The 17,525-nt window shown below is 33.6% G+C and overlaps 2 protein-coding genes across 3 annotated transcripts in view; one reads left to right on the forward strand and one right to left on the reverse strand.

Moving 5' to 3' along the window:
* The window catches only part of LOC106716736 (guanine nucleotide-binding protein G(o) subunit alpha), a 38,612-nt gene that overhangs the window by 8,761 nt on the left and 12,326 nt on the right, over positions 1-17,525 (forward strand). For both annotated transcript variants that reach the window (XM_014510313.2, XM_014510312.2), the window contains exons 3-4: positions 5,309-5,450; positions 9,299-9,459. In XM_014510313.2, coding sequence (XP_014365799.1) covers positions 5,309-5,450; positions 9,299-9,459 — 303 coding nt within the window. The remainder of the gene's footprint in view (positions 1-5,308; positions 5,451-9,298; positions 9,460-17,525) is intronic.
* LOC106716735 (probable cytochrome P450 49a1) lies at positions 10,367-16,023 on the reverse strand. Its single transcript, XM_014510311.2, has 7 exons — positions 15,540-16,023; positions 15,224-15,340; positions 13,730-13,806; positions 13,011-13,485; positions 11,467-11,545; positions 10,781-11,098; positions 10,367-10,481 (listed from the first exon to the last, which is right to left on the reverse strand). The coding sequence occupies exons 1-7, from the start codon at positions 15,875-15,877 to the stop codon at positions 10,371-10,373; spliced, it is 1,515 nt and encodes a 504-aa protein (XP_014365797.2). The 5' UTR covers positions 15,878-16,023; the 3' UTR covers positions 10,367-10,370.

Here is a 17,525-nt window from a genome sequence, read left to right on the forward strand (position 1 = left end):
TATGACTTTCCTTACAGTGACATGTCGCTTATTATGACCGGTTTTAATGGCCGACATAATTCTTTACACCTTCGGTAATGTTCACTGATTCCCAATGATATTCACGTGGCTCATTTTTGTTTTGAATCTCAGTTTCTCAGTGAGTAATTGACACTTGAAGGTCACGCAGAGTGAAAAAAAAATCATCTAAACGGCGCGGCTTAAAGCATTTACGATTGAGGAGAAAGGTGCAATGCAGATTAGAAAATGGAGAATCAAACTCGTCTCTCGCAAAGAAATTTGGCGTGGGTCATTCGACAATCTCAATGATTTTTAAAAACAAGAACCGCACTAAGCAATCCTTCAATTCAAATGTTTTGAAACCGAAGAGGCTTCGAAAATTGCGACAAGAAAATGTTGATCAAGCATTAATTCAGTGGTTTAAAATCATAAGAAACAAAGGAATACCTATCAGCTGCCCTGGGTTACATAAAAACGGTTTTTTTCCATAAAATGCTTTGTATGACGTCCGCTTATTATGACGTGTTTGTCAATTCCTTTCGATGTCATAATAAACGAATTCTACTGTATATATAAATTTAGAAGCTTTTAATTTTACTGAACAGTATAAAGTAGATAATCCGTAAAAGGTAATCAATTATTTCCGCGGAAATGAATTATGCAGATACCTAAACCACATCCATTATTTTCTAACCGATATTTAGTTGTAAACATGTTTTAAATCTATATTCAAACATGTTAACATATTAGGTCCTTACATATGAAATTGGCGTTTTGTATGGGAGGAAAAAAAGTCGAATATTTTTTAATATAATATATTTAATTAATCAAAGTATGAACCATTATTTTCTATGTACTTTTGCCATCTCATAGGTAGTTCATTGATCCCTTTACTAAAAAAAACAGTCGGACGGGAATCAAAAAAATCTTTGAAGACGATTTGGACTGCCCCATCGGAGTTGAATTTTTTCCCTTGCAAGAAGTTATCCAAATTTCGAAAAAAATGGTAATCTGTTGGAGCAAGGTCCGGGGAGTACGGAGGATGTCTTAGACTTTCCAATTGAAGCTCTTCTAATTTAGTAGCCGTCTGTTACGCAGTGTGTGGTCTAGCGTTGTCGTGAAGCAGCAGTGGCGTGGAGCGATTGACTAGCCTAGGTTGTTTAGCCGCTAGCTTTTCCATCATGGTTTGCAATTGCTGACAATAGACATCAGCCGTAATAGTCTGGCCAGATTTGAGAAAACTGTAATGAACAATACCGGCACTAGTCCACCAAACGCTTACAAGTAACTTTTTTGGGGTTAATTTTCGCTTGGGGCAGGATTTGGCTGGCTGGCCAGGATCCAACCATTGCGCTGAGCGCTTCCGATTATCGTAAAGAACCCATTTTTCATCACAGGTAATGATTCGGTTTAAAATACCTTCATTATTGTGCCAGTTTAGTAATGTAACGCAACAGTCGACGCGCGTTTGCCGGTTTGCTTCAGTCAATTCGTGAGGTACCCACCTTTCAAGCTTTTTAATCTTCCCAATTTGCTTCAAGTGAATTAAAACAGTTTTATCACTAACATCGCAGCCTGCAGCTAACTCGGACGTGGTTTGCGATGGATCCGCTTCCGAAATAGCCTTCAACTCTTCATTATCAACTTGAGTCTCAGGCCGTCCACGGGGCTTGTTTTGCAGATCGAAATTTCTTGAACGAAAACGTTGAACCAAAAACGAACTGTGTTTTCTTTTGCAACACGACCGCCATACACATCATTCACCCTTCGAGTCGTTTCCGCAGCACTAGTGCCACCGTGGAACTCGTACTCGTAAATAATGCGATATTTTTAGTTTTCCATTTTGTAAAATGAGTGACGCAAACAGAAAAAAACAGAAGAAAAAAAACAAACGAATGACGGTCATCGAACCACAAATACATGAGTCTATAGCTGTACAAATTTGAATTTGGAATTCCTTACCAAAGAGGAGAAATTCGTGATTAAATTGGCCAGTACGAAAAACGCCAATTTCATATGTAAGGACCTAATAATAATGTATTAAAAAAATTAGGTATTGCTATTTTTGTTTTTTCATTTCAAGTTGTGTGTTTGGGAGTAAAATGCCTTTAGAATTAGCCATGACCCTCTCACCACAAAACGATTGACTAGAAATCCCACTAATTTATAAATTAACTAAAGATAAAGTAATGAAAACAGAAACAGTAGTTATAACACAAATGAGACAGATTGCTATAACGAAGAACAAACTTTTTCTCTTCATTATAATCTTGTAACGGTATGCGTAAATTGTGTTCTATACAATAATAGCGTAAATCCGTATGTATACTCTTTGACGTTGTCTATGACGTCATCAGCGTCCCGGATACAACTCAGGCTACTATAGGTTCGACGTGACGTCACAGATCGCTTGAAGATATTTTTAATGTTGTTTTAAGATTGTGAGCTATAAAGACATGATGCTAGAATAGTGATTCATGAATGACAAGACAAGGAACTCGTGTTTATCTTGTGACACCTTAGCATTTTTGATTGATATATTCGTAAAAAAAAATTGTTAAGTAAAAGAATATTCTTCAACTTATTTTTCAAATTTTAGCAAAAGTGTTGCCAACATAGTAAAATTTAACAAGTACAGAAAAACTGATACAGTCATCTGCTCATGTTGTTAATTTTATTGTATTATTAGCTGTCGCCCGCGACTCCGTCCGCGCGCAGTTAAAAAAAAGAAATGAAAAATAAATGTTGGCCGATTCTCAGACCTACTGAATATGCTCACAAAATTTCATGAGAATCGGTCAAGCCGTTTCGGAGGAGTACAGTGACGAAAACTGTGACACGAGAATTTTATATATTAGATGTACATGTAAAATTATTAAAGTTTATAAATTCTTCATAAATATTGAGTGAGACACATCACCCGTGATTATATAAAAGTGAGAAAAAAATGTATCTCATGTGACAGAAATGTTTAGTAAATCCTTCTTTATGTTTTATTTATTGAAACGAATCACTTGTATAAACATCTTGGTTAATAAGATTATTAGAAATCATGACTTTTCTTGTGAAAGGCGACATAAAAAGCATGACTTGGCAGTCGACACAATATAACTTGAAACTCATTCCACAAAACGTATAACTGGTCGTGGCTACCATTGTTTCTATTCTCGAAGTATAAAATGGAGTGAGGTTGATACCGAAGACATCACTAACATGTGACGTCATCCATTGTATGGACACCGCGTTTTTATAGCTTGTTTACAAGTGGTAAAAGTAATCTAAATTTGGTCAGACGTCGATGGTTATTTTATGGAGGTGTTGCCATAAATAATAAATTAAATGCTTAACCCACTTTGCTGGTAACACGGGAAATGTTAACGTTGCCCACTCTTGCATTTATAAAAAATATTTTTAGTCGATTATATTAGATAAATTAACTTCGTAAACATTGTTATTTTTGCGATTTTTAATTTATGCATTCCAATATTTTTTACGTCTAGCGGTCGACGACTTCGTCAGCGCAGATTAAAAATAAAGCAGCCTTTAATTTGCCCGCGTGTATCAACCACCTTCCTATCAAAATCTGTCCAAACGTTCCAGAGATTACCCGGAACAAAAATTTGGTTTTAGTTATCAGTGGACCTAGCACAAATATTTGCGACAAGCGCCTTCGTAATCCTCAATTAAGTCAAGCTTCGTGCTAAGTCCACATCAAGCCAATACATCGCTTGGGCGAAATATGATTATTTTTCTCCATATTACATACAGAAACTCCAATTTTAATAATATGTATAGATAAACTACAGTGCAGCTAAAAACTTATTAAGGAAAAGGAGACAAGGAAAATTTATGTTGCAAAAAGATTAACACTGTTAGTGCGGATTGTATTTGGTAAATTTATTTGGACAAAATTGGTCATATACCAAAGATGGTTCGTTAATCAAGGCTCCCGTAATCGACTAATGTTTGCCGTGAGATCCCACTTGTAAAACACGTGTACAAAAACCGATTTTTTATTTTTTTATCTTTGTTTAGAATATGCACAGTTTATAAGTTTTAGCAAATAAAACAAAAGAATGTAATAAAATAACTATTTGTACATGTAGGTCATATTTCCTGTGAAACTTATCTTTTGTCTTTATAGGGCAATATTATAGTTGCAATACATTGTTAGGTACTTATTAAGGCAAATATTAAGGCATAAATTCAGTTTATTCTATTTATTTATATTAAATTAAAAATTACCGTTTTTTTGTTAAGTAATTTATCCTTGGAAAGCGAAAATTTTTTTTTTCTACATTTATTTACCCTTATTAAAGTATGTTAAAGAGATAGTTTTTTAAAATTTGATAGATTTGGTTAACATTCTATAAATAAACGTGTTAGTGTTTAATTTTGTAATACATTTTAGTGGCACTAATGATCAAAAGACGCCATTGATAGCGAATGTGGCACGAATTAAACACGTCGGGTTTACTGACATTTTATTGCTCTAACAGTCTTCACACAAATTAGTTAATATAAATTATAATCTAATTTCCATTAAACAGTTGTTTTTTTAAATATAATACTATGTGATAAAAAAAAATTATTGAGGAAAATAAATTCTCCGGTACGATCAGGCTATCTCGTTGCATAACAAAAGTACGAAATTTATTAATTATGGAAATATTAAATTGGATTAAAAGAACAATGTTTTGTAATGCTTATATATTTGATAATATTAATTATTTTATTGTGTTGAAATTACTTAATACAAAAGCAATTCGCAGTTTTATAAAACCTGTTTTCCTTTTAAGTTCGTTAAATATCCAAGAATGAATATCGGTTCAATTCGTTAAACATAGATAGCAACTTCCGTTTAATTAACAGAAACTATTTCCTGTGTCTTTGTTAATGCAACTGTTATAATAAGTAATAATAGTTAGTGAAAATAATGTATTTAATGATGTCTATTAAATCATACTGTAGAATTAATTATTGATACATATTGAGTCTGGTCGCTAACTACAAAGCTAAGTTTGTTCCTTAAAAGAATGCTTACGTAACTGACTATAAGTTGCTTACCTTATGACGTCATTCTACAAATGTTTCGCTGTACTCTTTTATATTAGAATAACAATGTTTTGTATTTTTCATTCATTGTCACACAATCATCTTGTGCTAGTAAATCTTATAAGCCTATCCAATTTGAAGTCATAAAAACAAAAGACGAAACCCAAATTTCAGCAAACTTTTAATGAACGTTTTCTTTTTAGACCAAAGAACGATTTAATTATATTTTTAACGTGTATACAATTGTCAACAGAATTATCCACGAGAGTGGTTTCACAAATGAAGACTTCAAACAGTATCGACCCGTGGTGTACAGCAACACGATCCAGTCGCTCGTCGCCATCTTGCGCGCCATGCCCAACTTGGGTATCACCTACGCCAACAAGGACCGGGAGGTATTACATATTTTTATCATATGCCACGTTCCACGGGAGAACAGAACACTGGGCCTAGCACGAATATCATTGTGAGATTCGCCATCGTACTTATCGGGCGTAAACTACACTTAAATCTCATACTAATTTTGACACAATTGTCGTTGATAATACAAAGGCGATTGTCACAAACATTCATGCTGGGCCTACTGTTCTGTCTCCACACAATAGACTCTCTCGAATGTTCGGCTTATTGCCATTTCTATTATATGAATCCTTTTAATAGTTTTGCTGAAATAAGAAGCTATGAATGATTAAAACTCGGTCTTGATTCGTAAAATTATGGAAATTTAAATGAAGGATAGGATAAGAAATTGCGTTGTTAATATACAAAATGTGGTTTTAAATATGTTTGAACGTTGTTAATAAATGTTATAGTAAACACTTAAAATTGTACCCATTAATTGTTCAAAGCCATCGATGACATATTTAAATCAGAGTTCCTTATTAAATCACGTTGGCGGTAAAAATTAAAATCTTTACCTAATTTAAAAATACTTCATTATACAGTTTATAGTGCGGTAGTTAACAAGTGGTGGACTCGTTACTAATTTGAGTATCAAAGCTCGTACGTTCCAGTTACGCAAGCCATAACCGCTTCGATTACGAGCCGGCAGTGTTCTATAAATAATGTTTTTGGTCGTTGGAAAAAAAATCATCTTGGTTGCACTGCAGTAAAAACTTCCGCGTGCTTTAATTATGCACACAGGAATTGTCCATTAGTCACGTGAAAGCTATAGGATTCTGAATACTTCAACATAGTAATAAATACACGTGATTTTGAGTAATATGGAGTGGGGGTTAGTCTAAAACCTTACCACATATCACCAGTAGGGTTAAAAACGTTGGTTAAACATCACGTTTCGCACTGTTTTGCCTCGCAAGGAACAAAATAAAATTTGGAGAACTGATCGCCAACTTTCGCTAGTCAAAGATGCACTTCAAGAAGAAGAAGAAACATCACGTGATTAATGAACCGACCTCAAATTGGTACAGACTAGTGCAATTATGCAATTCTTCGTATTTTCAAAGCAGACGGGCAAATTCAAACATCCACTAGTTTATGGTGTTCTTTGCGAGATTTTAAAATTTTCTTGTTATAAGATTGTAATCGTACATTTAATTAGAAATAAGCTCTAGAAATAATAAATTGTCTTTGATTTCACTAAGCCACATTCCAAAAGATAAATATAACAGTCGATATCCGCTTTTTACTTAATCTTTAAAGCGTTAATTTTGTACTATAATCCAAATAAGCTTTAATCTTATCTGATTAATATTCTTCTTCCTTCAGTATTTAAATTTAAAATATTGTACGAGTAAAATATTTTTACAATGTTCAATATCCATCATCATCATAGTAAATAACATATGTTGGAAGGTGGTAGTCCTCGAAGCTACAAAAAAAACGAGATCGATTATATCCTATCAAAGCGGAGTAAATAACATATGTAGTCTTTTGCAATTAAAGGCTGAAAGTTGGCATCACGAAATGAGAATAACCTTTAAATTTAATTTTTTTTCTACGTCTTCGTATAAACTCGTGCCACTTTAATTTGTTGAAATAATTGCTATATCTAAGAATATTAAACGTTTCAAATTAAATTATTTTTAAATAACGTTTTTGCATTTATAATAATAATTGCATGAAGTGTTTCGAATTGAAGCGTCACATGATTTTATATCGGGTTCCTTAATAAACATGAGTGTTGATATGAAATTGTTATTTTACACTAAAAATAATGGCAGTTATTATTAGCTGTACGTAGTATTTATAATTAAAAACATAAATATTAGAATCTCTCAATATAGTGGTTTATCAATTGATTTGCTAAATTTAGTTATGTATAATTCAAAATCAGTAGGGCTTGATTGTACAATTTTAGTGTAGTTTGACTTACCTTTAAAAGGCAGCTTAGGCTACACTTATCTAGTGTTTCTATTCAACAATATGATTCAAAACTACATCAATAGAAACAGAGCTTTCGAAGCAATAGACAGAACTTGGAATTATGTTTAGTACGATCGTACTTAGCAAAGATGCAACACAGTATAACAATCACTGCTTTCACTTCGTACTAATTCAGATGTTCGTGATGTTTGTCCAATATTTGTGGAAAATATTTGTAGCAAGTTGATCAATGTTGAGTATTTCTTATTCATGAAAGTGTTTCGATGCATATTCAGAGCGGCCTTGTTCGCGGCTTATTGCATTATTTGTTCTTTGCATTCATTATGCATTCAGTTGCGCATTGTAAAATAATAGGGCCAATTTGCTGCAGTCTTTTAATTTCCTTCATTGTTATAAAGCAGAACTTTGGAAACTGTTTCGATTTTAATTTACAATAATTTTCTTTATACTATGCTTATTCGTGCCTTTAATTCACGGTCTTTTCATGTGCACAAACTGACTCAGAGTCTTTTAATCATCTCTAAGGGACTCCCATAGTGTAAGTTTAGTCAGAGAAATGAGATAAGAGACTGCTGAGATGACCATCTCAGATTCATGTAGGGTATGAAATGAACTTGAAAAGACTTTATAAGAAGCCAACAGAATCTTCTTTGTAGGCATCCAAAGCCTTAATGATGATTGATTTAATACCAACAAAAATGGCTAAATGTTTTACAGGAAATTCTAAAGTTTTGCCATTTTTGGCAAGACTCCAGTGTCTTATGAGAAAACATTACATCCCACATATTTCATTTAACTTGCTAGACATTAAATCGTAGGTATTTTTAGGTTGTTTATAGTTTATCCATTTTTTTTAGTTATGTAAAAAGGTTTTTTTAGGATATAGTGGGCCACAATTTGTGGCACTGCACTTTACAGTTAAATCGTGGAACACTAATTCGTACAGTTAAATTTATTTAGACAGCTTTTTGATGAACGCAATGAATACAACATTTAATTGACACCATACAGTTCTTATGAACACGATGCTGACACGAGCATTTACGCAACAAAAAGGCCACGTGAAATATTGTAATAATTTTTTTTGTCACGCAGCGTGCTCGAAAAACTTTTGGAAGTAACGGGTACTTCCTAAAGTTGTAGTTCTTTCTAAACACATTAATGGAAATGTCACGATTAAATTTTCGTGAGACAAAATGTGATGGTAATTCGTCGACGAGCAAAACAATGAGTGACGTAAATTGTCTTGTTGGGCTATCGTTGAAGTTATGGTTAATTACAATTTTAACAAAGTTATAAAAGTCGCCTAAAGAAATGCCACGGTATTGTTTGGTAAAATAATACCAATGAGTAAGAGAAAATGTTGTCTTTGGTAACTTCATTCACAAAACTAAACATAGAATTATGTGAATAAGTCTTTGTATTGGTTAAGTAATAGACAAGTTATGTTTATTTTATTAGTATTGTAGATTAATAGATCTTCTGCTCTAACATTGAATAATTTTAGCTACTGTGTACAACACTAAAATACATATCTATAATCTAATTTGATAATTTTAGCACATCTAAATGTGTCCGCGTAGACCTAGACGTTTCGGCAACATTTTGTTTTAAATATAAACCCTAGTTTGTATGTTTACTATCGCTAGTTTAAATGATGTACTATTTTGTTGGCAAAAATCTTTTCTATTGACATTTTTGGTTAAACAATTTATAGAAATTAGTTTGAATTTTGTAAGTCAGTTTTATAAGTCATCTTATCCGACCGAGGGGCCTTAGAACTTACTCTATGTTTGAGGTACCTAAGACCTGGTCAGTTCTAACGTAGGTTAGTGAGTAGTCAACCAACCCTAGCCAACTTTCCTTTATTTGATATTCAAATGATATATTGTTGTAGAGCGACGGCAAGATGGTGTTCGACGTGATCCAGCGTATGGAGGACACGGAGCCGTTCAGCGAGGAGTTGCTGGCGGCGATGAAGCGGCTGTGGGCCGACGCCGGGGTACAGGAGTGCTTCGGCCGCTCCAACGAGTACCAGCTCAATGACTCCGCTAAATAGTAAGTCACAACATATTTTAAAAACAAATAGCATCAATTTCCATTTTGAGGTCATCGCACAACTTGCGGTTTTCATTTTGAGCATTCGCAGTTTGGTTTGTAAATAGGACAAGTGACTCTAAAAGGTGACCATACGTAGCCGGACTCTCTAGCTGGCTAACAACTATGTGGAGATTGAATCATAGAGGACAAATACTACAGAATCAAGGTTATACACCCACTCTACATGGGTGAATCCAGTGGCAATAAGATCTAGTACAATATATACTTAAAAATCTCATGCTCAAGGTTATAAATGTTATTTGTTCATTAAAGTGATATTTGCTAATTATTAAATTATAGAACAAACAAAATAATTGCCGCTTTAGTTATCTGAAGAGACTATATCTGTTTGTATAGTTGAAACATTTCATAATATTTTATAGAAGGTTTTAATGTAGATAACGTGGAAAAATATGCAATTTTATCGTAAGATTTCACATGTTTTCCATCCATGTGAACAAGAGATAACACCGCGGGGTTCTTAAGTGTACAAAATTGTTTTTCGTGAATATAATATGGTTTTCAGTAAAATTAAAACATACTAACCGTATTATCGGGTTCTTATAGTAATTAATTTCAATATTTGATAAACATTATGACGTAAGTCTTTTTTTCATGTTACATTTTTTAACTTATCTGTTGCATAATACTGGTATGTTATACGTACTACGAAACTTTATAACAATTTTATTTCTATATAAAAAAAACTTCATATACCGATTTTAATACAAATAACTATGTTATTACATAGTATGCATAACTTTGGCATAACTTTAATAGTATCATAGTATCGCGATAGTTTAAACATATCAATTATAACAGTATTATTACAATTCTATGCAATAAGAGTAATGTATAAATACAGTATGTTATTGTCGGCGTAGTAATGTAAACTGCAATGGCTCGTTCGGTATGTACGTCGGTGTGACACTGTATGTCAGTTCGCCGTAGCGCCATCGTACCGAGTACTTGTGGAACATCTGGAATGGATAATACTGCACTTAAATGTATGACATAATAATTATTTAAATGATAAAATGTAGCCTGTCACCATACTCGAGACTAAATTTATGGTTAAATGTTTGTGTTTAGGGCAAAAAAATTGTTGCATTTATTTTATGTTTAAAAATACAAACGAATTGAGAATTTCCTCTTTATTGTTTGTAAAAAGGAAGGTTTTTCTTTGAGAAAACGTAAATCAAGGTATAAAGAATTCAAAAAAATTACGTCGGATATAAAATTATTTCTTTTAGGATTAGAAATTCAAATTTGAAGTTACCTTAGCCAATAATAATTGTAGTTCAGCTTCCGCGAATCTCTTTCCAATGCACATGCGCCTACCAAAGCCGAAGGGGAGTGAGGCAAAGGGGTGTATTCCGACCTCCTTTTGTTTCTGCCAAATTGACTTTGTCCGACAATAGTCTGATTTCATATCCTCAGCGTTGTGCAACGACTCTCTTTCGTAGTCGAATTCTTCTGTATAACCGTTTATTCTATCGAAATCTTCTCTTACCCATCTCTCAGGGACGTATTCTTGTGGTGACGGAAAATATCTTTCGTCATTTGATAAAATGTAGTGCGGAAATACGATGTGTGACTGAAACAGATGTTTTTTTTTAAATGTTACATTACAAGTCACAAAAAACGAGGACAAATTTCATATGATTGATTCAAAATGAATTTAAAGGTATAATGTCTGTTTCTATGTTTTTCTTCATTATTTTTTGGGTTTAATTACACCTTAGTACTAAGTGTTAATGTTGTGATAGCAAAGGGACCATCTGAAAACCAGCGTAAGGTTGGCCTTGGCCGTCCTTGCACCTGGGAATCTGTCCCTCTTTTGCCACATTCTTTTTTTCTACTATAGTAGTGTATAAGTTGATTTTTTTGTGTATTTTTAATGAGACATTAAACGTTTATTCTATTCTCTTCTAAATAAATCTCAAAAAATGATGTAATACTTACTCCTTTGGGAACTTCGTAACCGGATATTATGGCGTCTGATTGAATGCATCTGCCGTTTCCTAATATTACTGGTTTTATTCTGCAAAACATTATAAATGTTATGTATATGCCAATCTTTTTAAATGCTTTGATAAAATGATTACTAAAACATGGCAACAAGTCCCTACTAAGGGTCTCGGAAACTACTCAATTTAGGGGTGACTAGGCCATAGACAACCACCCTGGCCCAGTAAGAGCTAGTAACAAAAACCTACCTAGTTATTTTGTCATTTCGGCCCTTTTTGTGACCAGAAGTTGTTTTAGATGAACACAATATTGTTCAGGAGGAAAAATAACTAATAATGAAATGTATGACTAATCCATTGCTTTTGATTACGGAGGTGACTGTTTTCAATTAGTAGGATTATAATTGTTGACTTCTAAGTCATTGTTTATAATTTGAAATATAAAAAATAAATAAAAATATCAATGGGGTATTCTTCACTATGAAAACTGATTTAAAAACAATAGTATTTGTTTTATGTGGTGATCATAGATAACTAAGAAATTAACAATATAATTGGTTTGTTTTTTTTCACATATTATGACTAAGAGAATATAAATATTAAAAAATTGCTAGTGTTTAACCTCATCTCTGGTTTGTAATAATTTTTTATTATACATTTTAATCTAAACAATCTTTTAGCAAATGCAACCAGTTTTAAATTGTTTCACACGATCATTATATGTACAAGTACGCACTTAGAATCGCTCCAGATGGTCTTATTGGTCACCGAGAATGACGAAACCTGTGCACTTCTCAGTACAAGTATATAATACTGTAGAACTTATCAATTACCCAATACCGCATTGACCACATTGCAACCAGATCTTACGTTATACATTGTTTCGAGTTTACATCTTATTTTTGAATACTGTTTTTGTCAACTACGGTTGCCCTCAATTTTATATAAGTTTGAGATTTCCTCGTAGGAATATGTTGATTATGTGCTTTGTCCTTTTTATCATACTTCATACTTATATTATGAATGTGAATGTATAGATGGATGAACGGCTCAATAAGATCTTGATAAAATTTGCTTACTTATTAGGTTTTTTTGATTCCGCACGGACGGAGTTGCAGGCGACAGCTAGTATTTAAATAAAATTTCAAGTTTCAAGCACCAAGTAGCTAAATAACATAGAACTAATTTGTTTATGTTATTAATAGATATTTAAATATTATATTATTAATACCGTTTTTGTAAAATAAAATATAGATTGTTTAAAAATAACACGATGTCACTCGATGATATGACATAACTCTGTTTTACTTATGGTGTTATGTAAATAATACTCGATATTATTTATAATATTAAGTTGAACAATGACCATAGGTGAATGAACTACGACATAGGAATTAAGGCTTTAACAATATTGTGTATAATGTGACAAAGATTTATGTCAAATTATTTGTTAGTTTTTAGCGTTTCTTTAGAAAGTCCAAGATGTAAATGCCATTTCAATTTGCAAGAAAATGTATAAAACGTTAAAATTTATCTTACCTTAATGCCTCTTTTATACAAGCTCGTAAATACGGCAACTGATCCAAATCTTTACACGTCATCTCTTTATCAGTAATGAGATTGGCGTCGAGTTCCTCTTGCAACCTCTTCTGAACCCTTTCATTTCTGGCTAACAGATAAATAGTACTAGCTGCCGCCGCTGCGGTTGTATCAACACCGACTAACAATAGATCTAAAGCCAGTATTGTGGCAACTTTTCTGCCATGACTTTGGGCAATGTGAGCACAAATGCCCTTATCAGTCAGTCTTTTTAAACACAGAGATCTGAAGGAGTCTAGTGCGTTAACGTATGTCTTGTAAGCGGTCGTAGGGTAGAGACGCCATAGAGGAGCAGACAGTTCTAATTCAGGTACGCTGTGGAAGAAACCGTGGATACTCCTTATGATGTCTTGGGCTTCGTTATCGTTGTCCTGTAAGCATCCCAGTCTTGTGCCAAGAGCCCATGCACCGACCGCTTTAAGAATAAATATTGCTTTATTTCTTGTTCAAATATATGCCTAATAGTAAATACTCCAACCAATAAATAATGTTAAGTTTCTCCACTTGATGGTAGTTCTAAATTATGTACATTCTAGATTGACATGAATGATTTATTTTATTGCGTATCATATGCCATCTGGTCTGTCTCGATTTCATTTGGAATTGAATGTATATAGAAACATTTGTAACTTAATCAATAGGACAGTAATGCGACTTACATTCAAGTGCCCATTTGTAGAGTTCTGTAAGAAAGTCCTTGGGTAGCTCGCCATTTTCATCCAGAATGTTATCCATTCTGTAAGGAAGAAGAATTTTTTTATTAATTGTGAAGGAAATATATATATCTCATTAATTTGAATAATATACACAAGTTTTAAAATGTTAAAAATAATATGGTTTCCTTATAAAATTGCAAATAAGGTACAACACAACGTATACAAATAGATAAGGCAAATATTGACTATTTCCCAATGTGAGTTTTGTTATCGTACACATTTTAAAGTATTCTTTATAAACAATACTAAACGAACAAGTTTCGTTACGACTCTCTTATATGACAAATATATCCGTTCAAATATTTGCCATAATCACAAATATTACATGTATTAAATTACACACAGTATTAAATATTAAATTTGTTAATAGATTAGCTATTATTAAAAAATATAAATAGTATAAGGATGGAACTTTACCTATGATAAATGTAAAATAGGTAATTGAGAATAAAGTTTTCTCTAACAAAATGCCTATGTTTACGTAAAGTTAGCCGTAACGTGGAAGCTTTTCTTTTACATTATTAACACAGAAGTTTTACAACACAATGTAAGAAATGCAAACTCGAAAATTTGTGCTATCTCATTAAATAGGTGGTAAACGCTTAACGCGGGATGTGAAGTCAAATGGCAACGTAGCATTTTCATTGAACGCTCTCTGTTGTTTTCCGTTGTGAGTCAGCGACCGTCAAACAAGCGCAGACTGTCGGCAACGGGATGTATTCGTTAAGCCGAGATTCTCAACTCGGCTTGTTGAACCCTGACTATAATATGTGCCTTCAACTTGTAAGTTTTCATATCAAACATTCAATTTATCATGTTGAAATAGGACTAATATTTAGGGTTACAATGAAAAGTTTAAACCTAACACTTAGATTGATTGCTTAAGAGCTTTCAATTTATTAAAGAAATTAAAAAATCAGTTTTCTATTTTTCTAAGATCACGACAGAACAAAGTAAACAGAATCTTTTTTGTAAAATTAATCACGTTTTATTTCTATAAAACAATAATTGCATTTTTAAACTATTTTTTATTTAGGTAGATAAAAGTTCTCTTGTATTCCTGATGCATTTCAAACATGCATACTGTATCTGCTGCCAACATAACTGACATGTTATTATTTATACATTGCATAATAAGTACATCGCATTCCTTACCTCGGGCCATTGGAACGATAATATAATCATTAATTATACACTCAGCACTGTAACTACTTAAATTTACTAGTTCAGAACAAACTGTACCATAAAGCGTCTAAATAAACCAGTAATGATTCTATTCTATGAAACTTAGTGATTCTCCCATCTTTATGAGGACAGTGAATCGATGTAATAAAATAAATTATGATGAATCTCATAGTGATCCCTTAATATACGCACTTAAAGTTTAAAAATAAGTAAACGACACAATAAATAATCTAAGATAGCAAAATAACTTACCTGCAAATAAAATCTTCGGCTACGTAATGTAGAGTTGGCACCGCGGCTCTTGCGGCTTCGGGAGCAGCAAGAGCCTTCGTCACTTTGGACCTGAACTTCGACCACGGCATGCCATGTCTGAAAAATTATTATCTATTTAAGTTTTCATATTTAAGATTATACTGAAAAGAGAAGATTATACGCGAAAAAGATTTCGTGTTCAAGACGCGTTTTCAAGTTATGGTGTAATTAAACCTTCCGTGATAAAGGATGTATCAGGATGTTCATATACAAGTTAACAACCTGATCCATCCCTTATTGAATGGGGTTAACTTACACTCCAATTAGTCCCGGTTCTTCACCGAAAAATTCCTTTCTCAAAACTTGCTTATAATGCTTGAGGCAAGGTGCGACTGCCCGATGGGGCATCGTATCCTCCCTTCTGTATATTCTTGCAGTTTCGTCGGCACAGAATGGGAACACTAAATCAGGATGGCCGAACAATTTGGCCACTTTAGCAGCACCACATGATCCAGCGAGATTCTTCAAGTACCATAAAGTCTGGTCCAAACTAAACGTCACCCAAGGTTTCTGCCTTAGGGCGAAACGCCACGAGTTGCCCAAGAGCGGTAACGGCCTAGGGCCGGGCATCATGGTGAAGCGTCGCGTGTTCATCGCGCCACAAGAACAAATGTCAGCACCAAGTGGTGTTTGGGCCCGCAGTGGGGAGACCCACCACGGTTACGTGAGGCTTTTCAGCGTACCGTTTCGTAACACTATATGCACATAAACAATAACTTATTAAAAACCAGAACTTCAAGAAACAACAACCTATAAATTAAAACCTGTTCGAATTAATAGTAACGATAAAAAAGATTTAAGATACGATGTGCGTAGATCATGGACGTCGATTCGATTTTCACTGGCACTATTTATCTTTAGTCTCAAATTTTCATTAATGCCATCTAATAATTGACAGATATTATAGGAATGAAACCATTTCTCTCACATAAGTTAAAATTGTCTTTTAAAATTTAATTTTTTTTAAACACTTAAATGGTATTATGACACAATTTAACGTGTCGGTGTTAATATAAAAAAAATGTCCAGTCACGCCTAAAAGAATGAAAGTTAGTGTCGTCAGTAGATTCTTATTTGAAGATACTGAAAAAGGACTATTGTGTAACCTTTGGTTTGTGATTGATATATAACCTTATAAGTTGGCCAAATGCGGCCATTGCTATCATTTCCCCCTACTCTTTGAAGTGCAATTCTACAAAGGTTAAAAGATTGACGCCTAAAAAAAGGCATTTCGCTAGTATGTCTTCTACGAATAAGGACTATAAGTCGTTTAGTACGTGTGTAATGTACACTGACAATAGCGTGCGCGTGCAGATGACGTCACAGCGCCAAACGATCCCGTCCCTCGCGGAAGCGGGAGCGCGATTGGCTCGTCCGGTCGCCGCACTGTTTGCACACCTTCCGCAATCACGGTGTTTAAGCTAGTTCTCACATCTGTCACAATACTAGTTAGACTAGTTGATTCCTTGTTACCCTGTCGAACTTTTCAACATATGAATGTCTTTTGGTTGACCAACAGACATATAAAATCTCAAAAAGTCAATTTTTCGATATCCATCTCTTTTCTTTTGGTACGCTGATTATGGTATATCGTCGAAGTAGACTTGTGTCAGTGGGCCACCACCGTGACCCAGTACGCAATGTGTTAGCGAAGAAATTTGCACGTGTTAGTTACACGCCTGGAAAATTGACAAAGTGCGAAACGCTAATGAACACCTTCATTTGCTATTGTGTAATGCTACGTACGTGCGGATGTATATATACTATGAAAAACTGTAACTTGTACCTACTCATTCATGTACCTACCCAACAAATTTTGTGTATTTTTTTGTCAGATGTTTGATTTCTAATCTTAATAATAATAATAAATTTTATTTCTTTCAAAACACAATTATTACAAACAAATTTCAATGAGCGTCTTCATAGTATGGTCACCCCATTCTTGTTATTTTTGAGACCTGATAAACTCAGAGTAAAGTTACGTTTTATTTTGGATTTCATGCCCTTTATCTTATTCTATACGTTTGTAGAATGTTTTATCCGTAAGATAGTATATGTATATTCCTCAGATAAATTCTAAAAACATTCAGTTCATTTTGCGTGCAAATCTGTCTGTTACGATTTAATATAAATATGTACATTATATAAAGACGTGGATTATACTGGCGATGCGCGAACCGACACCAGTAACCTGATAAGGTGGCTTGTTCTTTTTGTATTTGTTTCGTACGGCTGACGCCTC

The sequence above is a fragment of the Papilio machaon genome, chromosome 16, assembly GCF_912999745.1.
Source record: "Papilio machaon chromosome 16, ilPapMach1.1, whole genome shotgun sequence".
Taxonomy (NCBI): domain Eukaryota; kingdom Metazoa; phylum Arthropoda; class Insecta; order Lepidoptera; family Papilionidae; genus Papilio; species Papilio machaon.

Coding starts and splice junctions, on each gene's coding strand:
- LOC106716735 (XM_014510311.2), bottom strand. CDS start 15,877: ATGAACACGCGACGCTTCACCATGATGCCCGGCCCTAGGCCGTTACCG. Junction 13,807..15,223: donor GCCGAAGATTTTATTTGCAG/GTAAGTTATTTT, acceptor TCTTCCTTACAG/AATGGATAACATTCTGGATG. Junction 10,482..10,780: donor TACAATTATTATTGGCTAAG/GTAACTTCAAAT, acceptor TATCCATTCCAG/ATGTTCCACAAGTACTCGGT.